This window comes from Propithecus coquereli, unplaced genomic scaffold (genome assembly GCF_000956105.1).
Source record: "Propithecus coquereli isolate 6110/MARCELLA unplaced genomic scaffold, Pcoq_1.0 Scaffold218, whole genome shotgun sequence".
NCBI classification, from domain to species: Eukaryota; Metazoa; Chordata; class Mammalia; order Primates; family Indriidae; genus Propithecus; species Propithecus coquereli.
Window position 1 is genome coordinate 1913976 of NW_012146967.1, and position 24586 is coordinate 1938561.

General features: G+C 36.7%; 1 protein-coding gene across 1 annotated transcript in view; it reads left to right on the forward strand.

Moving 5' to 3' along the window:
• The window catches only part of RIC8B (RIC8 guanine nucleotide exchange factor B), a 136991-nt gene that overhangs the window by 105028 nt on the left and 7377 nt on the right, over positions 1 to 24586 (forward strand). The window contains exon 7 of the mRNA XM_012644697.1: positions 5988 to 6132. Coding sequence (XP_012500151.1) covers positions 5988 to 6132 — 145 coding nt within the window. The remainder of the gene's footprint in view (positions 1 to 5987; positions 6133 to 24586) is intronic.

A 24586-nucleotide genomic window follows, 5' to 3' on the forward strand; every position in this document is an offset into this window, starting at 1 on the left:
AAGTGACATTATCATAGCTCACTGCAAACTCAAACTCTCAGGCTCAAGTGATCCTCCTACCTCAGCCTCCCGAGTAGCTGGGACTACAGGCACACACCACCATGCCCAGCTAATTTTTTCTATTTTTGGTAGATCGGGGTTCTCACTCTTGCTCAGGCTATTCTCAAACTCCTGAATGTAAGTGATCCTCCTTCCTCGGCCTCCCAGAGTGCTAGGATTACAGGTGTGAGCCAGGAAAATATTTTTTAAAATTTGACCTTCAACAGTTCTATATATAATCATCTGTTATTCCCTCCGATATGATTATAAGTTTAGTTTCTGGAATAAAAATTCATTCATTCAACAAATATTTTTTGAGCTAGACTCTGGGATTATAGAGGTATACAAGATAAACAAAGTTTCTGCCCTCGTATTATGTACTTTCTTATGCAAGGGTCACAGACTCAAATGCCTACAGCAGCTAGGCTGGTAATAAAAGTAAGTCAAGTAGACTGGATGTGAGATGATAAATAAAAACTGACGCTTAGCTCATTGTTGGGGAGACAGTGGGTTGGGGTAGGGCAGGAAAGGGGGACTGTGGAGAACTATAAGGAGAATGTTGCTGCTTATTTAGCTCCACCTGATTGTTACCATGAAGGAACATGTGGTTGCTGTTAGCAGATGTTCCAAGTTTTTCAAGAGAAGATAGAACACTGGATTTTTACATAAAATCTCTTGGGTTTTTGATGTTATCAACTAATTCAACTTTAAAACCTTCTGAGGGAGGCAGGAGGATTGCTTGAGTTCAGGAGTTCAAGACCAGCCTGAGCAAGAGCAGGACCCCATCTCCACAAATAATGGAAAAATTAGCCAGGCATTGTGGCACATGCGTGTAGTACCTAGCTACTCAGGAGGCTGTGGCAGGAGGATCACTTAAGGCCAGGAGTTTGAGGTTGCGGTGAGCTATGATGACACCTCTGCACTCTGAAAAAAAAAAAAAAGTAGTCTGCTGTCTACATCCAACTTAAAAATCATAAGATTTTGGAATTTGGGTTTGGAGGTAGACTATCAAAATGAAATTAATTTTAAACAATGTATCAGAGTGGCTGAACTTTTAAGAATGTGCAAAGCTAAGTTTAAAAGTGAAGGTACCTTAATCAAAGCTCAAAAATCAGACTTCCCAAGTAGAGACAGCAAGCAGCAATCAAATTGGGTTAGGAACTCAGAGACTACATTAAGAAAGAAAACTGAAATGAGGTAAGATGCAAAGGACAGAATTTTATGGAAGACTAGGCACAGAAAGAATCATCCAAGTGTCTTAAATACCCATCTGTGCCAGGCTCAAGTTCATCCCCAACTTACAGTGGCCCACAGGTTAACTTATGCTCATGCCACCAACTTATTCTGTTGGGCCCTGACATAACTAAACTTTTATTATCTCCCTGCAAATTATGTACTTTCCACAGGAGGCCTAAAGATAGGCCTTACATTGTCTAATCAAAAGAAAATGATTTGTAGAGTAATCCACTGCCTTGATGGGGTTTCCCGCACCATTTAGCATGTTAACTGCCAGTACGTGCTAGACATTGTGATGTAGGGGCTGAATTACAGAGATGAATTAGGCTTGAACTCCCTAAGCTCATAGCCCCACACCTATAAATTTACTTTCGTTTCCTTTTCAGTCTCAGAGAAATAGATATCTCTTTAGCTTGATGCTCAGCAGTCTCCCTTTCCTTTTGATCTTTTCTCTTCCAGTATTTACAGAAGCCTTACTCCATCAGTTTTCACCCTGTGTATTTTTGGTCTTTTTTTTAACTTTCCCTATGTGCTTTCCTCAACCTATACATGTACTCGTATCACTGCCCTTCACATCTTGGCATCTTTAAAGACCAGTCTGTTTTTCTTTTCAGTATTCTTACTGCCCACTCAGTCTTGCTGCAAGTCACGCATTCCACTATCCTTCCCTACCCTCTAGATTCCACTGAAGTAATGTGCCAAATTACCTAATTTTCAAAAGCAAAGGGTATTTTTTAGTCTTTATATTACCACATTGCTCATAATCACTGACTGTATTGACCAGTCTCTTTGTTTCTGTGCTACCACATACTGCTAGATGTCCTTTGACTGCTCTGGTCTTTCTTTTCAGTTTCATTTGCTAACTCCTATCTTTGGCCACATTTGATTATTGGTGTTCCCTACAGTTGTCTTCTGGCCCCAATTCTCACTTTACATTGCCCCCTGAGTAATCTCATCCTCTCCCTTCGCTTCTGCTTTTACCTATTTGCTGAATAGTTTCCCAAATCTGTTTCTCCAGCCCCAGCGTTTCTCCTGAACCCCCATCATGTTTATCTACCTGCTTATTGGACATCTCCACCTGAGTTTCTCACAGGTACCTCGAACTCAGGTCTAAAGTTATCTCCATTCCCATTGTCCTTCAACCTTCTCCTTCAATCACTGTCTCTGTGAAAGGCACCATTGTCTATTTAGTTGCTAAAACCAGAAACTTAGGAGTTTCTTAGATTCCTTCTTTACCTATAGAACTAATAATAACCACATTATATAGATTTTTACCTCCTAAATATCTCCTTTATTTATTCTCTCCATTCTATTCCCATACATTACCTTAGTATAGGCCCTAGACATTATTTTCTTAAATTATTAATAAACTATTAAAATAGTTGGATCTCTCTTTTGCAGTCAGGTTTTCTTCGGTTTATCTTCTACATGGCTAACGGGGATTATTCTAAAATACAAATATAATCTCATCATTTCCTCTGTGTAAAGCTTTCAATGATTCCCTGTTGCCTGTCCGGTAAAATCCAAATTTTACCTCCATGGTTTATCTCTGTAATGTATTCTAAATCTATTCCTATGTTATACTTTGTGCTTAATCACACTAAATTCTTTATTCTTGCCTGATTATATTGCACCATTTCTTGGCATACGTCCATGTCTTGGCAGATGCTGTTCCTTTTGCATGGAATGCCTTCCCCTTCTGTGTTACCATGGTGAGCTTTACTTATCCTTGAAAATCAGCTTACGCATCATCTCTGTGAAGACTTCTCTGACCATCCCAGGCAGAGCTAATTATTCTCTCCTTTGTGCCATTTTTACTTCTCTGTTTTTAATACTTTTGACATTTACTATGTTATAACTCTCTATTTGTTAAACTTGCATTCTGGCATTGAGTTTCTTGAAGTTGAAGATCATGTCTTATTCATCTTTGAATCCCCAGTGCTTAACAAAGTACCTAACAGATAGCAGGTCCCCCTAAATGTTTAATAAAAGAGTAAACATTTGTGTTTTCCATAAATTCAGTCTGATGAATATACTGTCTTGTGTATTTCTCCATATAAAGGAATAATTTCAGTACACTATGGTAAGCTGCCCTAAGAGAGGAATGTGCCAGGTACTATGGCAACCTAGAAGAGTGAATGATTGTAAGATGTAGAGAAGATCAGAGAAGGTCTTCTCAGGATAGGACAGAGAAATGGGGAATAGCCTTGGTGTGTATAGAAAAGATACCAGTTCAAGGTGTGAGGAATCCACAATGTAGGAGATGAGTTTGGAAAAGAAGGCAGAGGCCAGAAGATGAAGACTCCTTTAGGACCTGTTTTTGAATTTGAGCTTAGCCTTTAGGGGGAGACATTAGAGGTGATAAAACCATATTTTTGCATTACAAAGATATCTTGGACAGTTGTGTGGAACAAGGAATGGAGGGGTATGAGACTGGAAATAAGGACACTAATTAGAGGAAGCTACTATTTTGGATTTCTAACGTTACAGTATTTGACTGGAAGGAAAAGGATTCACTGTGTTGAAGCAAAGTATGTCTTAAATCATCTTTGTAACCTACACTGTCAGAGTTGGTACATAATGTTTGTTCTGGAGAAAGATCAGTAAACATTATTTTCATGAAAGTGTCAGGGATTTTTACTATTAACTAGCTTCTCAAGAGATTTTCTGCAAAAGAAAAAGGCAGTTATTTAGTATTCTGTTTACTTCTGTTTAACCTGTTTGGCCTTTCATAACCTTTGCATTCTTAAGCTATTTTAATCTTTAGCCATTTTGTTGGCTAATTATTGTTGCTTTGTTTTTAAGTATATTCATTTAAACAATTTATATCATCTCAATTTAGACTTTTTTCATTTCAGTGAACATTTCTTCTCTGGAACCACTAAACATCCTTATTTGTTAAAATAGGGCTTATCAGTAATGTTTACAATGAATGATAGCATCACCTACTATCTGTGAAGTACTTTGTGTGGGTTTAGATCTATGATTCTTCAGTGGCTTTGTGTCTGACCATGTCATTAAGGTCATGTCTGATCTCCATGAATATTAAGGATACTTATATACACTGAACATTCACTTCTTCCCCTAATGACTTGTTAAGGATTGCCTAATTTAGTTAAATCACTGCATCTTGAGGAGACACTGACAGCAAGGCGCCCATTAAGTTTATTCAGAAGGCTTTCAGATTGTATCACTGTGATCCCTCATTAAATTTTTTTTTTTTTTTTTTTTTTTTTTTTTTTTGAGATAGAGTCTCACTCTGTTGCCCTGAGTAGTGTGCCATGGCATCAGCCTAACTCACAGCAACCTTGAACTCCTGGACTCGGGTGATCCTCCTGCCTCAGCCTCCTAAGTAGTTGGTACTACAGGTGCATGCCACCACTCCTGGCTAATTTTTTTATTTTTAATAGAGACAGGGTCTTACTCTTGTTCAGGCTGATCTCCAACTTCTGAGCTAAAGCTATCCTCCCACCTCAGCCTCCCAGAGTGCTAGGATTATAGGCATGAGCCACCATGCCCAGCTCTCCCTCATTAAATTTTAATATGATTACATACAGCATTCACCAAGAGTTATTACCAAAGAGACTAGTTACCAGTAGGTTTTAAGATTAAAGATGACTAGTTTCAACCTCATTTAATCTATTCATATTATTAGCCTATATTTCCTTTTTCACAGATTTCACCAGTTTGCTATATTCTTTGAAAGCAGGGCTTCCTTTTATTTATCCCCAAACCACCTATTTGCAGCATCAAGGGAGATACCCTCTAGTTCAGGTATTTGAAAATTTAATAAACAACTCTATCTTAGAATATTCATCCTATCTATGCCCTTCATGATTTTACAGTCTGATCATACATATCCTTATTTATTATGTATGTATGTATGTATGTATGTGACAGGGTCTTGGTCTGTCACCCATGCTGGAGTACATTGAACTCCCAGGCTCAAGAAATCCTCCCACCTCAGCCTCCTGAGTAGCTGGGACTACAGGCACATGCCACTGTGCCCAGCTAATTTTTTATTTTTTGTAGAGACAGGATCTTGCTATGTTGCCCAGGCTGGTCTGTAACTCCTGGGCTCAAGCGATCCTCCCTCCTAAGCCTCCAAAAGTGCTGGTGTTATAGATGTGAGCCACCACACCTGTCAATATCCCTTTTTCTTACCCACCTGTTTCCCTACCCACTGACCCTTTCAGCTATCCAAATTCATTTTAACTGCCCTTCTCTGAATCTTCTCCAGCTTTGTCTTTTTTGAGGTAAGTTATCTGAATTACAATAGTATTTTGGATATAGATTTTACTATGGCTTTTATACGTGGATAAGATAGTGTGCTATGTTTTGTTTCCTACATTTTTCTTCAGGTTGTCATTTTATCAACATTCTGTTAAAGGCCTTGATGTTTTAAAAGTAAGATTTGAGATCAGAAACTTAATACATGGCCCTTACCAAGAGCCTTGCAGTCACAGCCAAAAAGTGTGTTCAAAAGACCTTTGTTTGAATTTCTAATTCCTAAAAAAGGCTTTTAGTCCTCAGAGCACATAGGAGAATTTATAGGTAGAGTTCAGTATAACCATTACCCCACTTTGAAAACCTCTCAATTTAAAGGCTTACTGCCATGGCATGTGTCTACAGCCTCCCTGTGTTGGTGATTGGTCGGTGATTATGGTGAGCACCCAAGGATTCCTGCCTAAAACTCTATTCTGTTTTTGCAGTGGATAGCCTCCTGAAATACACTGGCTATGGGAATGCTGCAGGACTGTTGGCGGCCAGGGGCCTCTTGGCTGGAGGAAGAGGAGATAATTGGTACTCAGAGGATGAGGACACAGACACTGAAGAATACAAAAATGCAAAACCAAAGTATAGTATCAAATTTATTTTCACCTAACTATGGCTGAGCCTTTAAGTTGGTTATTTGCCTTTCACTTCCTTGTCTTTCATTTTCCAAGTGTTTCTTTCTCTTGTGGATTTGGAAACTTTCCATTTAATGGTGTTTTTAGAGGCAATTTCATAGCTTGTGCTTTAATGACTTCAAGTGATTGAGAAAGGGTAATATTGTAAGAAATTTCTGCCACATATTTTCAACATGCTCATTATCCTCTCCCAAGTGCTAAGAGAGCTGGTGTTTTGAGATATCTACCATCATAAACTAAAAAAGCGTTATTATTATTTGCCTTCCTTTTCATACGTTGAGATTTTATAAGATATAACCAAGACCAAGTATTTAAGTTGATTATTTGATGCTTCAGTCTTTCTCAGAAATCTAAATGTGGGTTCCATATATTCTACCCTCTTGCATAAAAGCCCTTATGAGTCAATAAAATAATGCAAGGCACATTACTATCAAAGGGAAAGAAGTCTGGCTCCACAGTGAATTTTAATCAAACACACACTTAAGGAATCATCTTTTAACAGATACATTAGTGCACTGAATAGGCAAACCAGAGACTCTTATGAAGTCTTCTCTGAGTCTAATTCTCCTTTATCCCAAGATGAACCATTTCTCCTAACTTCTATTCCCTATCCATCCTTTTCATCCCCCTCTTAACCCTCTTCCCAGGTAAATGTCTTAGTTTCCACTTATTAGGAGTTACTAGAGCTCAGTTTTTCTGGGTTCCATTACTGAACATTAGAAAAGTGTACCCTTCCCCCTTTTGGCATTATCAGTGATGTCAACATGCTGTATTTTTTACTGATAGTCTCTAGAGTGTGATGGGGATTATGTAGTAGGTGATCAAGGATAGACAATCATTATCTGCAAAATTAAGTCCTTTTTAAAAAAAATATAAATTGTGCTCTGTTGACATGAAAGTAATGGGTTGTCAGAAGGTGAAAAAAATGATCAGTCCCCTGTTAGGCAGGATGTATATGGCCTGTTTCTTGGCAAATAAGTGCTGAGTAGGTAATATTACTTTTAACATCCACAATGCTGTCAGCTTCAGCAAGATCTTGTAGAGTGTGTCCTGGGAAAAAAAGATAGCAATGACTCTAAGCAGTTTGTTCCTAAGACTACCACTATTTAGATGTTATAAATTGGGTGTCTCTATCAAGTATTTGAAGCTAAGATAGAGGAATCATGTTTCTTTCTTTCCCTAATTATAGAAGTTATCATTCTAAATTAGCCTTATTAGCTTTTTCCATTCCAAAAATTATATTTCAATATCAATTTCATGTTTTACATCTCTTGATTTGAACCATTAAAATATACCACTTGAAAAGTCTTGTTTTTAAATGAAGATAGAGATTACATTAAGCATTTCTTATATCCCAGGGTGTGTGAACACAGTGAACTATGATAGAAAACTCATGAGTACTCATGGATGGTAGATAGCTTTGCATCTCAATGTGTATTATTGATTTTGTGTGGTAGTGACTTCTATAGTGGTAATAATCATTTATCTAGCAAGCACTAGAATGCTACTCTAACAAAGAGGAGCTTAGAGAAAACAAAACACTGGCTCTTTCCCAATGGTATGGGAAATAGAACTGTGTTTCATTATGGAAGTGATGTTAGATTTCAAAAGACCACCTTTTATTTAAATCAATAACTACTATGTTTGATATTGTTACTGTCTTGGCTCTCTGTCATAGGAAGTTTCTGTACGTAGGCCTTACGTAAGTAAGATTCTAATTGCAATCTTCTTCAGCCTTTGGACTTGGCTTATAATGTTCATAGAAATGGTGTGTTAGTGTGCTAGAATAGTCATCATGGTGAAATCTTGTATTAAACACTGCTCATTATAAGTATAAATATGTGTTTTTCAAGTGTCACATCTTACCCCTTCAGATAGATTTGCATCTATTTTTTCTCTTAAATCTTCTTTAAGGTGAAAAAGTATGGTAGGATAGTTAATAGGTTACTTTAAAATACTTTTTCAAATGGTCCCTGAGGAACAAAGTACTTTGCAAGTAAGAGTACCCTTTGTGTTCCAGAGAGTGATCCACAGAGCTCAGATAACTTTTTCCCTAAAAATTGTTATGGAAACTTTTTACCAATTTAGTAAAGCTTATAAAGTCTACATCTAAAAGGATTGCTTACTTCCCTACCCCCTGATTACCTTTGACTGGTCAGAATTCCCAAGATCCCAGTCTGGTTTTTTTTCCTTCTCCCCACCCCTCAACCTGGCTTTTCCCAAGTCTGGGAAGAACCGGGAAGAGAAGGCCAATCTGCTTTTCCTATGATGCATTTATTCACAACAGTTGCTAGTATTGGCAGAAGCAGAGAAATTACCCTTCATCCAGTTGGCCCTAGTCCCACTGTCAAAAATTTAAGTGGATTCTGACCTGTGCACCAAGGTAACCTGTAATCCTTTACTAGAATTTGAAACCAAGAATTGTATGGAACTTACATTCAGGCTATGGGAGACAGTTAATATCACAACAATCCTTTTTGTGTCAAAATAAATGTATTTAACGGACTGGAAATGGCTTTCTGCAGTTAGCAACCTTAGACAAAATTCACTCATAGAATCAAGTTACATGCCACATAAGTTTTTGGTGTGTGTAGCCAGCTTTGTTAAAAGTTTTCAGATAAACTTTGGTCCTATATCAACGGGAAACATTTTTATACCTGTTTCTTTGATGCCTTTGAGCACAGAGGCCTCTTGATTGTATAGGTGGTAAAATATAACTGATGATATGGTGTGTACATCATTCTAGACATCAATTGAAAGATGTGCGTCTGATGACATTTGGTTCATTTTAGACCAGTGGCTTTCAGGCTGAATGCACAGGCATCTAGAGGTCCAAAGAAGTGTCTTTAAAGTGCTGCTTTATGGAAGGGTAGGAGGAAGAGATGGGCAAAAGTGGACAGAACCCTAGGACACCTTCTTATACTCTTAACACTCCATACTAGTTCATAATCAGATCTAAAAGCTTAAAATCATTGTACTAATATAATAAACTTAGGGGTGTTTCCTTCTTGACCTTATTTTTCTCAGCTATAGCTGTGCCCACAGCTGTACAGAGAGTTTCTTCAGCACAAGGCAAGATACTGTTATTTGTCAAGATTTTGTTATGCTACTTAAGCCCCATTATAGTTGTCTCATTATATTGAGGCCTATATAATTTCTTTTAATTTTTAATATTTCTTGAAGTAAGTGAACTTTAAGATTTTCTTTGCCCTGTTTGGTGTATTTACATATAACAGGAATTAACTAGCATTTCTAGGAACTGGAATTTATTACTATAAGCAGTCATGAAACACATCTAAATTCAGATTTCTAAAAGAGTTGAAAGTAAAATCATTGCCACTTCTGCCATGTATACTGATTCCAGAAGTTTACTAGTCTTTGTGATATTTGCAATCACATCTGTTTGCACTTTAAAAATTGAGTTCCTAATTTTTTTGTATTATAATTTAGGTTAATGGCCAGCAAGAGTCCAGGTGCATTAGCTGAACTACAGTACTGAGCTTTGCTCCAGTTTTTATTTTCTATAGATTCACAACCATCAGTTTTCTATATCCTTTATATCAAAAGATATTGCTCTTATTGCTCTTAATCAAACAGACTAACATAGGAAACATTTAAAAAGCACTATAATTTAAAAGGCATTTTGGAGCTTTTTTGTTTTATTGCCTAGATGCAACTTGGTATTCATGTATGTATATTCAGTATATATATAAGCATATATATATGTATTCGGTATATATATGTTTGTGAGGCTGACACATGGTAGACAGTAAATATTAGATAAATAAATGAAAGAATGATACATTATCCTACTTCTTTCAATTGCTAATATAATGCAAAGACTTGGATTAGGATATACTTTCATAATTTATTTACCTTACTTCTTTAATGTGGAATCAATGTTACATTTATATAATTCTCAAATAACTTGAGACATTTTCAGAAATCTTCAAAATACCTTATATCTGACTTTAATTACAGCAAACTCCACGAAACCACCTAGTTGTTGCTTGGCTTCTTTAGTTAATGAAGATTGCATGTGCATCTCCATATTAATGATTTAACTGAATAGAATAACTCACTTCCTCGATCATCTGAAACCATCTGTGTTATTTCTTAGCAAGTGGCTTACTTATGCTAATAAAAATAGCTGGTATTCATTTGAGTGCTTAATATGTGCCAGACACTTTATAGATATTATCTAATTTAATCTTCACAACAACTCTTTGAGGTAGGGTTATTGCCATTTACAAATGGGGAAACTAAACTCAGTGACGTCAAGTACATTGTCGAGAACAAAAAAATCATAAGTGATGAGGTGATCTGATGAGCTTGAGGTTTTTGGGGAATTTTGTTACTATTTTTTGAGTTAAGCAAAGCAAGTTTTTTACTGTGCTCCTCACTCTGCCTTTTTATTCTGGGGGTAAAATATAGATAAAATTGGTTAAAAGCATACATTTTATGTTAAGTGTGTACAAATCTGTGGCATTAAGTCCATTCACATTCTTTTGCAACCTCTAGAACTTTTTCATCTTTGCCAGTGAACTTCTATACCCAGTCTCCCTCCTCCTAGTACCTGGTAACCACCATTCTACTTTCTGTCTCTATGGAACCTCATATAAATAGCTTCATACACAATATTTGTGCTTTTGTGATTGGCTAATTTCTCTTAGAATAATGTCTTCAAAATTCATCCATATTGTAGCATGTGTCAAAATTTCCTTTTTAAGGCTGAATAATATTCCATTGTATGGTATGTACCACATTGTTTCTTCATTCACCCATCAATGGTTACTTGAGTTGCTTTCACCTTTTGGCTATTGTGAATAATGCTACTGAACATGTTGTACCAGTATCTATTCAAGTCTCTGCTTTCACTTCTCTTGCATATATACCCAAAAGTGGAATTAATGGGTCACAGGGTAATTCTAATGTGTTTAATTTTGTTGAGGAACTGCCATACCATTTTACAAAGCAGCTGCACATTCACATCAACTATGCACAAGGGTTCCCTTTTCTCCACATCCTCACAACATGTTATTTTCAGGGTGGGGTGTGTTTCCATAGTAGCCATCCTAACGGCTGTGAAGTCAGAGCTTGTGTTTTAACTGCTACTACAGTTTGCATCAAAGCCAAAGGGAGAGATGAATTTGCTCTTCAAATAGTTTCCATTCTCAGAGCATCTGTTAGCTTTCTTTGGTGTAACCAAAATAAGAGAAAGAAAATGTACCCTGATATCCCTGAAAACCCGAAAGTTCTGTTTGATTCATTTTACATCAGTAAATATTCACATGTATCTGTCAGGTGGTTCTGGCTCTGGCTCTATCTTCATAATACATTCAGAATCTAGTCACCCCTTATTGCCATCACTGCTACCACTCTGGTCCAAGCTAAAACTCTCTGTCTCCAGGATCATTTTAATAGGCTTCTCACTTACTTGCTTCTACCTTTGTCCCTCTTCATTTTGTTCTCAACAAAGCAGTGAATGTGATCCTATAAGTTGGACTATGTCAACTGCTCAAAAGTCTAAAATGACTAAAAACCAAAGTCGTCACAATGGTATACTTGAACTCTTTCTTGCTATGCTGTCATCATGCTGATCTCTTCACTACTGGTCATGTACCCCAGACATACTGCTTCCTGAGGCCTTTGCATTAACTACTCCTGCCTGGAATGTCTTTTCTCCAGATAGCTATCATATCTTATTCACTCACCTCCTTTGAGTCTTTACTCAAATATCACCTTCTCGGTGAAACCTGTTCTGTCCCCTTATTAATGCTTGCTCCTGCCTTATATTTCATTCTTTTTTTTCCACAGCATTTAGCACCTTCTAAAATTCCAAATAATTTACTTATTCATTAAATCTGTTTTCTCCCATTAGAAGGGAAGAGATTATTATTATTATTTTTTTGGTCTATTTTTGTTCATTGAGGTATCCCCAGAATAGTGCCTGGCACACAGTAGGCACTTGGTAATTTTTTGTTGAATGAATTAATTTTTTGAGTTGTTGAATAAGTTAATTTTGAGTTACTCAACCCATCCTCAGTATTAGAATACCAAAATAATTGTGTTTCCTACCCTTATCAGGCTCCACATCTAGATGGGGAGTGGGAGCCAGGGAATGGAATTCAAGAAAATCAGGACATGGTAAATTTCCATCTCGTTCTTTGTATTGTTTTAGGGGGTAACCAAATATTCTGAGTTTTTTCCCCTGGAAAAACATTTTCAGATTCATTCCTATACAACATCTCCTTTCCCACCCCACCTGCCCCCTTCTTTTCTCATCTTGGCTTACAAAATGCCTTTTCCTTAAAAACCTGAACCCTTTAGAGATTGCAAATTATCAGCCTATAGGCTAGATGTAGCCTGCAAGTATGTTGTTTGGCTTGCCCCGTGTAGTATTGGTTATTTGGTTTGTGTTTTGTTTTTTGTTTTACACAGTGCGTAATTACTTGCCAACATTTAGAATTCAGATATTTTAGATGAAAATCTAGATTTCTAACTTATTTTGAAAATTTAAAAGTTCTGATAACTTAGGGCCTGCATTCTCATATAGCAGCCAACTGATGGAATTGAGTAGCTGCACTCAACCCTTCATACCAGGCATAAGCTATAAGCTCCTTTGGTTTGATGGCTTAGCCTATTCACTTATCTTACCTGCCTAGTTCCTGTAGGGATTTGACCTTGTAGTCCCTTCTTTAACCAGGATACTCTGAGTAAAATTTAAGCCATACTTCTTAGAGATTGAATTTTCACATAGCTGAGGGAACTTTTAATGTATCTTCTTTTGTTAAATGACCTAGTCATTTAACAGTAGCACTGTTGATACTGGTCAGATGTAGCAACAATTTAAAGAGTGGGCAAAAGACTTGAAATATAGTTCAAGCTTTTATACATGTGTTCATTTGAACATACCTTTTTAGTATGTCTTAATCCTTCTGTCTCCAGGCCCATAGCTGCTTGTCAGTTCATATAATGGTTGTATAATATATAATTCATGGTGAAATACCACAGATAAGAATTTAGACACTTCTTGTCACCTAATTGGAAGTTACAAATAATGGGATTAAAGTGCTGGGAAGATGGAATAGGAGAACAGAGACAAAGTGGAAGAAATCATGATAAATATAATTTACCCAATAAAATGTCCACCACAGTTGTGTCCTTAAAGCATCTTAAGACTCAGTGTTAACATCCTGAAACCTAGAAAGTCAAGTCTCAGAGTGTACTACTTGAGGTTGTAAAGATGCCAAGTGTTTGTTCAACCAAAAATAATCTGTTTCATGAAATCTCACATCATTGGTGTCATGGTGACTTCTGTTTGTTTTCTCTTCCTCTTCTGGGTAGGGAAACTACATGAGATTCTGGTTTGAAGAGGGGAGCAGGAGGAGAGACAGTGTCCATCTGCCTTCTGCTGCAGCACATTGGCATTTTTCCTATAAGAGTGACACAGTTCGGTGCCCTAACTTATCTTTTCTGTGGCTTTATGTTCTTCTGAGTATCAAGGGGAAAATGTCTTTTTAAAGGAAAAAAAGAAACCTGAATCCCTGGAGCAACTTTGGGGGGTTGTAATGTTTTACTCCATGGGTAAAGGATGAGTTCTTATTCTGTAAGTAATGAATTTCTGGCTGCTGCTCTTAACTGGGATAGCAAAGAATTTTGTTACTTTAGTAGCTAATTTCAGAGCAAGATGTTAAATCATTTTAGCAGCCAGGGAACTTGTGGTTAAGCCCATGGAAAATGTACACCATTTCCACTAAACTCTTAAAAGAACCAGGAAAAGAACTGTATGTGTCCTAATCCAGGAATTCATATCCTGACTTTGTATGCTGTGGTATCTTCAATACCACAGAGCTTACCAGTGTGTCCTTCTGACACATTTTTCCCCTGAGGAACATGATCACTTGTGCAAATGTCATTATATCCTAAAACAGTCTACAGACCTGATTTTTCAAATCACACCTCCATTGAATTTGAGGAGAGATGCCTTCTCTCAAGAGGCAAATAAGCATGATCTACATAGTTAATACCTCTACCTTCCCTTATTCTTCTAAGGCCTGATTGTATGTATCTATAATTTATTTATAAGACTAGTTATTTTTCTAATTTAGTAGGTGGCAGAAGAGAAACCAGTGAAAAGAGATGTCTTGTTACATGCCTGAGCAAATAATAGATGGACGGTGGAATTGCATTTTTAGTGTGGCATCTACATCTCCATAATTCTCAGAAGCCTTGTCTGAGTCCTCTTTGTTCTTGACTTTTGGGAAATATGATGACCCATTAAGCATTTTTTTGATGGCCTTTTCGCTTCTCTTATGAGCACCTGTAAAAAGAAAAGGAGATAGTAGCACACAGTGAATGTCTGAAGCAGGCAGTCTAGCTCGGTGGTTCTTAACCTCACGGTATATCAGAATCACTTGGAAAATGTAAAAAAATAAAGTAAAAACCCACACACATACAGATATAGTTGGTCTAAGATGAGGCCCAAGTTATTAAAGTTTCCCAAGTGACTCTAATGTACAGCTAAGGCTAAGCATCAATAACAAGCCTGTGGGTTTTCATGCTGCCTTAAGAGAAAGCAAGTAGGTAGAAGACAAAGGGGCTCTAGGCCCCCACTCTCCGTGGCTATTCCTATCCCCTTTCTGCCTGAGCAATTCTACTTTTGTCCATTTTATATATTGGGTGTCTGAGAGAAAAAAGGTTTTTTTGTGACAAGATCTCGCTATGTTGCCCAGACTGGACTCGAACTCCTGGACACAAGGGATCCTCCTGCCTTAGCCTCCCGAGTAGCTGGAACTACAGGCACATACCACTGTGCCCAGCTGGAAGAAACATTTTTTAACCATGGCTCTAGACATAGGTCTTACGCAAGAATGGCAAGACAGGTTTTAAATCTGTTTTTTGAGGATGGTGAGCACAGAGTCCTTCCATAAGAATCTGCATGTCATGTGGCCTTTGAGGAATGTAGAAAAAAGGAACTCTAATAGTAATAAATAACAGTATGTCATGAGCTAGCCTTTACTCCAAATGAGAAAAGCCCTGATCAATAAAGTAACTTGCCCCAGCAAAAGTCTCAAACAGGGGTTGCAAGCTGGCTGCTAGAGGATCTAATTAATCGCGCTATGTTTGTTTTGGCCAACATCATTTTTTAAAAATTTGGACTGGCACTGTTTTCCAGTTTACCATAGTCTCCAGCACTCCACATTGCTTACACTTGACCTACTCACTCGCTTGCTTATCCCTAAAGGGCTGGCCCCTGAAAATATTTGTGTTTGTAGACCCTGGAAAGCAATTTATTAGCAGTTTACTATTTGCAAGTATATTTAATTTGATCATTAAAAACAAACCCTGTGTATTTGGCTGGTACAAGATACTGTAACCTCTTGTCTGCTTCTCCAGAAAAACATTTGCTACAGATATTTAGCAGCCATTAAAAGAATTATCTTTTATTTCCTCTCCTCAAAAACTACAGCTAAGAGAATAGTTTGCTTGATATTAGAACTTCATACAAACTTTATGCAAGGTATTCATTTTAAGTACTGCATTAAATCTATTTCCAGAAAACCGGGACGATATACCTGTCTCTTGATAGGCTAGATTTCATTCCTTTTTTTTTTTTTTTTTAAATCTAGGTCAGATCAAACTTAATTAAAATTGTTCTTCTGCTTTATCTTTTATTTAAACACTCATTGCCCTCTGTGGTCTCACTAATGGACTAATTTACTGAGATTATAAATTGGCATGCTTTCATTTCCAGATTGCAGCCTCTGTCATCATTTTTCCAATTTTTTTTATGTCTGTTTTATGCTGTATCACAAAATGGATTTCCACATTTCTCCTCTGAAATAATTTGTCCCCTTATAATTAATAAGTTGTGCATCCAGGGATATTTATCTTAACGGCACTAATCAAATTTTATATTTTGAAAAAGCAGCCACGCCTTTTAAAAAAAGTTGGCAAGTCAATTTTAGGTTTTTTTTTAAAAATATATATATAGCCCATTTCCCAAAGCAAATTAGTAGAAAAGTCAATTTTTAAGAAATTCTTATCAAAGTTCAATACTATAAAATTACTATTGAAATTATTGCCAATTTTTTGGCTATTATACTCTTTCTTATTATAACTTAAAACTTGGACCAGAAAAGTATAGAAAGAGCATAATTTTAAAACATACAGCATAACTTTTTTTTCTTTTTGTAGCATTAATCTTATCACTGGTCATTTAGAGGAACCAATGCCAAACCCCATAGATGAAATGACAGAAGAACAAAAAGAATATGAAGCCATGAAACTTGTCAACATGCTTGATAAACTTTCCAGGTATTGTATTCCCATCCATTTTTTGCTTGGTTTCTAAAAATGTTCTATTTCTTTGTCTCTCTCACTGAGAGTTACCATAGAACAGCAACACTGGAAATCCATGTTGATTGGAACAGGGTGGCCCAGGCAGCAGTAGTTCAGATATCTCTTGGCTACCAGGGTTTTTCTACATGTGCCGCTTCTGGATGTGCATTCTTAAACATTTAAGCTCTCAAAGCTAGGGTAGTAACTACCAGATCACTGTAATATTTAACCAACTAACCTCCCTGTCTTCAAAAAGATGCTCTGAGTTAGATCCAATGATTTTGCTGCTTCTTGTATTTTTGTTTTAGTCTGTTGGTTTTTGTTACAAACCATGATGCTTTTTTTTCCTTTTCATTTTTGATGTGTAAGTTTGCAATTATGCCTTTTTGGGTTGCTGCTGAAACCAAGAATCCTAAAATGTCATGCACCCAGGAGGAAAAAGTTAAAAGAAATAGCTCAAATGAAGGATTTTCTAAGCAGGCACTTATATTAATTAGGTATTCTAAAAAACAATCTCCCCTTCCCCTTTTGCTTCACACCTCCTTCCCCTCCGAAAATAACCTTTCGTCTTGAAAATAATTAAATCAAGTATATGCTAATCAGCAACTAGTCATCTCAGAGGAGTTATTAGAAAAATAATTCCTTTCATACTTGGCTAAATTGCTCTATTTCCCATTCATACATTGAGTCACTATCTCCTTTAAGCCATCTTGAGTGAATGCTTCTGTGTGTTGGTGGCAGGTGCCACTTAAAGATTAATTTCTTCTCATCATTTCCTTTTTTACAGTAACTATGTAAAGTCTAGTATCCCTCAGTTAAGAGAAGTAGCAGTTGGAATGGGAAAGCCAGAAAGCCAACCATGAAAGGGAAAAAACAAGAACCAAGCAAAGTTTAAGGGCACAGCAGGAGGCTTAGGGTCAGAATGGACAAGAACAACAGACTGATGTGGGGAATGTGACAAGTATAGGTATTTAGACACTCTGCAGAGTATTAGCTTTTTTCAAATGATGCTGGCAATGTGGTAGAAGTTAATTAGAAGCAAGTGGCTTCATTATCTACAAAGTTAGTAGGACTAGAACTCAGTAACTTCCAGCTAGCCCTTTTAAGTTTTCATCCTCTCTCAAGAAGGTTGGAATTTACAGCTAACTGACTATGCTCGCGATCTTTAAAAGACTTTGTTGACTGTTTGCGAGATACATTCTCCATACCTTTGTATAGAACAGATATGTTCCTTCCCAGAAGGAATTAACATTCACAGAGAAGATACTGACAGGGCAAATCTATATAGGAGGCAGAATAAGAGGCAGAATAACAATTCTAAATGAACATATAAAAATAAGTTGTGTGCTTAGCTACTTCCAGAAGGATCTGATGTAGCTAATGAAACACAGTAGTGTAAGTATAACAGTTAGGCTGAGAACCAGCAGAGTCCATCTGGTAGAAGATAGAAGGGTAAGTGTTAGCAAGGACCTAAGTGGAGCATATTAGTATATTAGGACAATAAACCATTTAAGTTGGATAAGTTTCATATTCTCACCTACAACGTGCGTTTTTAAAGGTTAATACAGATGCTATTTAACTGGCCCACCTACCCTGGATGAGTAAACTCCAAGCTAGGAAAAATGGACGATGGGGAAGAAGATGTCTACTTAAGACAATGCAGTATAATCCAGGTACTTGGCTTACTGATAAAGACACCACAATTTCATAAAGCATCCCTGTCACAGGCACAGAAAACAAAGGTTCTGGGTCCTTCTCCTTTTAACCTCAGGAGAATCTACATCTTCTAGAAGCTGCCAACAAATAAATACACAAACATCAAGTCTGAAAAACCCTAGCTTCCACCTGATTTAAACTATGCCTCAAAGAAGATGCATACTTACCCGAAACACCCAGCAGATGCCCAACTGAAGGTGATAACTGATTTTTGCATGTGTAAAGCAGAGCAAACATGTCTTGTGTTAGCTTTGATGGTACCAATTTTGCCATTAAAGTTGAAGCAAAAGGCAACCTTGAGAATAGTCCTAAATCATGTAGACTTTGTGCATGACGTGCGGTGGGTGTTTTACAGTGTCTGCCTTTGTGTGCTTTCTAACATTTGCTCTCACTAATAACCACCAATGATGACATGGTGTGAAGATTAGCAGTGGGCATTCCAAAGCAGGAATGCAGGAAGGAAGCCATTCTTTATGCGTCTTACATGTTTGTTGTGCTGTATTCCTCATTAGTCTTAAGTTTCTTCTCTCTTTTCACTTTTTTTTTTTTTTGAGGTAAAAAAGATACCATATAGCCAAAGTAGACTAAATTCAGTACAATTCAGGGAACATTTACTAAGCATCTACTCTGTGCAAGGCACTGTGCTAGGAAGCTGAGGGAGATTCAGAGGTGAATGTGAGTGTCTGCCTTTGGAAAACTCACAGTCGGGTAAAGGAAATCACTGTAATCCATACAAGGTAGAAGGAAATAATGACAGAATGAGGTCTGTGTTGAACTGTAAGCACCCAGGAAAAGGAGCAGTTCGTTCTATCTGGATGATTCAGGGAATTTTTCACAGGGAAGGTAGTAGCATTTGTGCTGACCCTAGATGTTTAAGAGGTATTTAATAGAAAAATGGGAAAATGACCATTCCAGGTAGAGGGAAATTTAATCGTGTTAATAAGATAAATCTTTGGTATTCACATACTGCATCTTTCTTCCAAAGAGCTCAGGTTGTTTTACTATTATTTGATATGTTTTCAAATTTTTCGTTAGGGGAAGTACCAAAGAATTACCTAAAACATTTCCAAGCTAATGACTGATAATTCATTTTCTTTTTACAGTTTACAAAACACTTTCACATATATTCTCTTTCTAGCTTACAAAACACTTTCACATATATTCTCTTTCAAGCTTCATAATAAAGTGAGACTAGGACTTCATTTTCCAGAACTCAAGACCTTTGATCTGTCCACCATGCTACTGTGTCTGTCTGTTATAGTGTTTGCCAGAATACTTCCTAATCATCCTCTCAGCATTGTATTATTGGTTAGTTCCCTCAACTGTCACTCTAGGATGTTCTTCATTCAACCAAGTCTTTATTGTGCTAAGAGTGTACTGTAGCTTTGTCTGATTAACTTTCCTTCTCAAAATGAAATCATTTTCTTGTGTACCTGAATTGAAAGGCATGTGAGTAAAGGATAGGATTGGAGGTGACGTGGCCAATGAATGGACACTAGACACTTCCTTTTTTCCATCCATAGGAGAGCAGATGTGAAGGACCTGCACCAGGATGGTGGTTAGCATCAGTGGCCCGTGCCAAAGCACTTACCAAAGTGATGACTAAGGTTGGTCATGCCAAGTACTGTTACTGAGCCTGGTGTAGGGTATAGATGTTATTCACTACCAAAATTGCAAAACCACTAATGTAAAACTTAAAGTTACATTTCCGTCTTGCCTCCATGCTGAACATACAGCCACTGCCTCAGGGAGCTCACCACCTTAGCAGCTTTCTCTCAGCTAGAGTTCTAGATACTGAAGTTCTAGATACTGAAGAGTTAGAGTTAGGATACTGAAGAGATTAGTGCTCACATATTTTCTTCCCATTAAATACCAACTGACTTAAGAGTATTCCAAGTGATTTATTTTTTTAGTATAAGGATTATATTTGTGACAGATGTAGATAAGGGGATTGACGGTATACCTGGAGGTTTTAAGAGTTGGAGAATAATCTGAACCCTATAAATCCCATCATGTCTAGCTAGTACAGTGCCTTGTACCCTGTGGTTTCACAGTGTGTGATGATGAAATAATGAAAACAGCTGATCCCCAAATTTAAGGGTCAGGTTTTTGCTCTATAAAATAAGCTACATGATTTAAGACTTTAAAGTATACTTTGTTGGTTTCATTTCTTGGCTAGATATCATAAAATTCAGAGCTGAAAAGGAATTCCATAAAGTACTTCGGGCCATGACTAGCTAATTTAAATTTGAGTTATATAATTCCTTTAATATAAAATGATCACCATAAAATGTATCAAACATAAGCATTAAAACCTGAGATGAAATTATAGAAAGCTTCATTTGACATTTTTAATGTGAGAGCAGAGGTGGAAAAGGGGATGAAATATGCCTATCTCTTGACCCCCTCTTTCCTTGTCTGACTTGGAAAAAAAATAAGCCCCTGCAACTTAAGCAGGAGATTAGAATGGGGATTGTATGTGGTTAAGCAAGTCCACTGTGGCTAATACAATTGCCTTTGCCTTAGCTACAGCACACAACTTGTACATGGTAATGGTGCCTCCTCCAGAAAAGGGGAGAGAACACTGATTGGCTTAAGCTTAAACTAACCAAGGGAAATAATAATATTTCAAGTTACACTTTTGTTTTGACTTCTCTAATACCCTTTAGTTTCTTAATTGGAACTAGAACTAATTAATCCTCTACCCTTACCCCATCCCTACTTAACAAGGTCCATTGCCTCTTTGCGTATATATTCTACCATCAAAATCTATGTTTTAACATTTATATTTATATAAATACTGTCCTACCATTTCTTCCTTTTCCCGTCTACTCCTTAACCAGTAATTTTTATTTTTTTATTATTTTTTTTGCCAGCCATTGTGTACTATATGGGACATGGCTTTCTTAATAAATACAGGCACCAAATACAGGAATACTTCCCTTTAATCCAAAGACTAACTTTAAACTTACTAAGGCTGAGACAGGTGATTTATCACGGAAAATAAGAAAAAATTATGTATTTGTTACTTAAGTAATCTTATATATCCTTACAAAAATATCAACTGTGATTACACCTACCTCTGTGATAAACTAGTCAAGGAAATGCTTTTCAGGTACATTTCAGAAACATGATCCAATTTTTAAAGCATTGTAAGATCTATTGTAGGTATAAAAAGGAATAAAGATCTTAATTGTTTCCATCAGAAAATCCTTTAGATATGTCCAATATAGTAACCACTAGCCATATATTGACTACTGAGCACTTGAAATGTGGTTAGTCTGAATTGGGATGTCCTGTAAGTGTAAAATACTCAAATCAGATTTCAAAGACTTAGTACAAAAAAGAGGATGTAAAATATCTAATTGTTTAATATGAATTACATGCTGAAGTGATAATTTTTTCATATGTTGGGTTAAATAAAATGTTATTAAAATTTTACCTTTTTCAATGTGGCTACTAGAATATTTAAGATTATATATACATGGGGCTTACATTATATTTCTGTTAGACAGCACTGCTCTGTTATCACTAAAATAACACTGTAAGGTTGCTTGGAAATTCAATTAAGAGGGCTTGGATCCAGTTTAATTAATATACCATAAAAGTGGCAAGGGAGGATTAATTTGAAAAGCTTGATATTGTATATCTTTAGGTTCTAGAGGACCCTTCTAATGGCTAGACGCATGTAAGTAGGATGTCATGATACTTTTGTATTGCTTATTGGTAGTCATTGTTGTTTAGATCGGTAGTGGGAATGACTACTTTGAGCTTTTGGTTAAAGCAGTAGCTGAAATGGCTTTTGGCTATTAGAGAAACATCAAGTAAGAAAAATCTCCACTGCCTGTTTGCTGTCTTAGTTACCCTCTTCTTTAAGTCTTCCTAATTAGGAAGAACATTAAGAACTTCTGTTTCTACTACTTTATTCAACAGTGTCAGCTGAAATGCTGACTTATTAATATTTTGTTAATTTGAACAAAAGGGTAGAAAAGTTCTATAAATAAATTACCAAGAAATAATAAAGAACAGTGTCACTTTAGGATAAAAGTGAATTTTATTCTTCCAGCACTATCCATAACCTCTTTCTCTATATTTTCTTAACCATGCTGTTTAATGTGAAGTGGGTAGCAAATTTTTAGAAGCTTTGCATGCTATCTTCTAACAGAAATGAGAACAATAAAGGACTAATTCATAAGCACTTTAAGGTTTAAAAAATGCTTTCATATATGTTAAATCTATTGATCTTTAAAACAGCCCTGTGAATAAAATAGGGCAAGAGGTATATTAAGACATAAATGTACCAAAGATTAAGTGGCTAACCCAAGGTAAAGCATCTAGTTAATGACAGTCACCAGGACTCAGTTCTCAGTCTTCAGACTCCAGATTATATGCTGTTGTTAGTCTGATTATTTTTAAGTAACACATTCTAAATTTTAAATAAGTGAAAAGCACAAAAGACAGATAGTAAGCATATTTACCTTAGAAGAGAACTAAGATTTGGAGGACATACATCCCTCCTTTTTCATTCCATAGTTGAGCTCTTCTCAAATATCAGGTCAAGTGCTAAATAAATAGATTTAAAAAAAAAAAAAAAGCTTTATGAGGGAAACCAGTAAAATTTCTGATTCTATGTTAATCTAAGATTTTTTAATTGTTTTTAAAGGAGAATGAATATGGATATTCTAATAAATTCTTATACATGTGATCACATTAATAAAACCTGACTTTAAAAAGGCTACCCTGTGGGACTATTTAGATAATGCCCAATTACCTTTACAAGGTGGAAGGACATAGTGATGTGGACAATAAACAATGTCCATTTGTTTTGGGAATGATATTTTTATGTTGCGTATTCACTTTCCCAATTGTACCCAATCCCAAAGCATGATGATGAGGGCTAAGGGAGGGATCTCAGAATTGTTTTTGAAAGATGCAGCCTAAAGACTTCAAATTTACTGTGGAATAGCCACCATACCCTTCCTTCCTACTGGGTTAGTGGCTTGGTGAAAGATTAGTAACAACCAGTCAGCCCTAGGAAGCCATCAGATGAAAGATAAAGGATCAGGTCCAAACCCAGAGGACACTTTCATAGTATCTAACTGCACAAGTTAACCAGTCCCAAAGATTATAATATTTCTGTGAGAAATGAAAAAGTTAAAAACATTTATGCTCGGCCTCCATGGCTCATTCCTATAATCCTAGCATTCTGGGAGGCCAAGGCAGGAGGATCACTTGAGGCCAGGAGTTCAAGACAAGTCTGAGCAAGAGAGACACGCCATCGCTACTAGAAATAGAAAAAATTAGCTGGGCAACAAAAAATAGAAAAAAATTAGTCGGGCATGGTGATGCATGCCTGTAGTCTCAGCTACTCCGGAGGCTGAGCCCAGGAGTTTCAGGTTGCTGTGAGCTAAGCTGATGCCACGGCACTCTAGCTCAGGCAACAGAGCAAGACTTTGTCTCAAAAAATAAATAAATAAATAAGAATATCACATGTTATTGGAAAATCCATTGCACTGCAGTGGATTATGAACCATTCTAGTGATGCTAAAACTTTGATATAATATGCACTCTCGGAGTTGGAATTATAGCAAAGACTACAGAGCTTCCTTCTCAGGGCTATCACAGGCTCCATGCTAACAGGCATTTTTTGAAAAGCTCTATGTTAATTAAAATGCTTTATTTAAATACTAATTTCTCATCCCATCTTTCAAATGTAAAAAGGAATTAAATATGAAATGGCTAATTTAAAATGTCAGGGTTCTTTTTTCCAAGCCAACCTTACATTAAGAGCAGGAATCCCTGTGCCAAAGAAATGGTTCCCAATTATCCTGTCTTGCGTTTTGTTATACATTGTACAAAAGTCAACAAAACAAGTATGTAACAGAACCTGCCTAAATAGCAGCCACCCTCATTAAAAATGGAGAATTAATCAGGGGGTGATTGAAGGAAGCAATGTCTCATAAGTTTACCCCCCTTTTCTTCTTTTCTAATCATAGAACAAAATATGTTACATAAAAGGATCGGAACTATTATGCAGTACTCAATTAGAGGGAGGTGAATAGGTCTCTAACGTGCTGTTTTATCAAAAGAGCAGACTGGTGTTTGCATGACTGTTGTTTCATTACAGACCCTGTCATTAATTCCATGTGTCAATACTGCCCTGTAGTACACAGAGCAGACAAGAAAGAAGAGCCCTTGAAAACAAGGGAATGATTTTTGAGTCGTTATCAAGCTAAGTGGCAAGCGGGAAGCTGAAACTCGTATAGGTAAATTCGAAGGGACTCTTGGGAGATCTGCAAGTGGGAAACAAGAATGCATTTTACCAACTGCTTAATTATGTC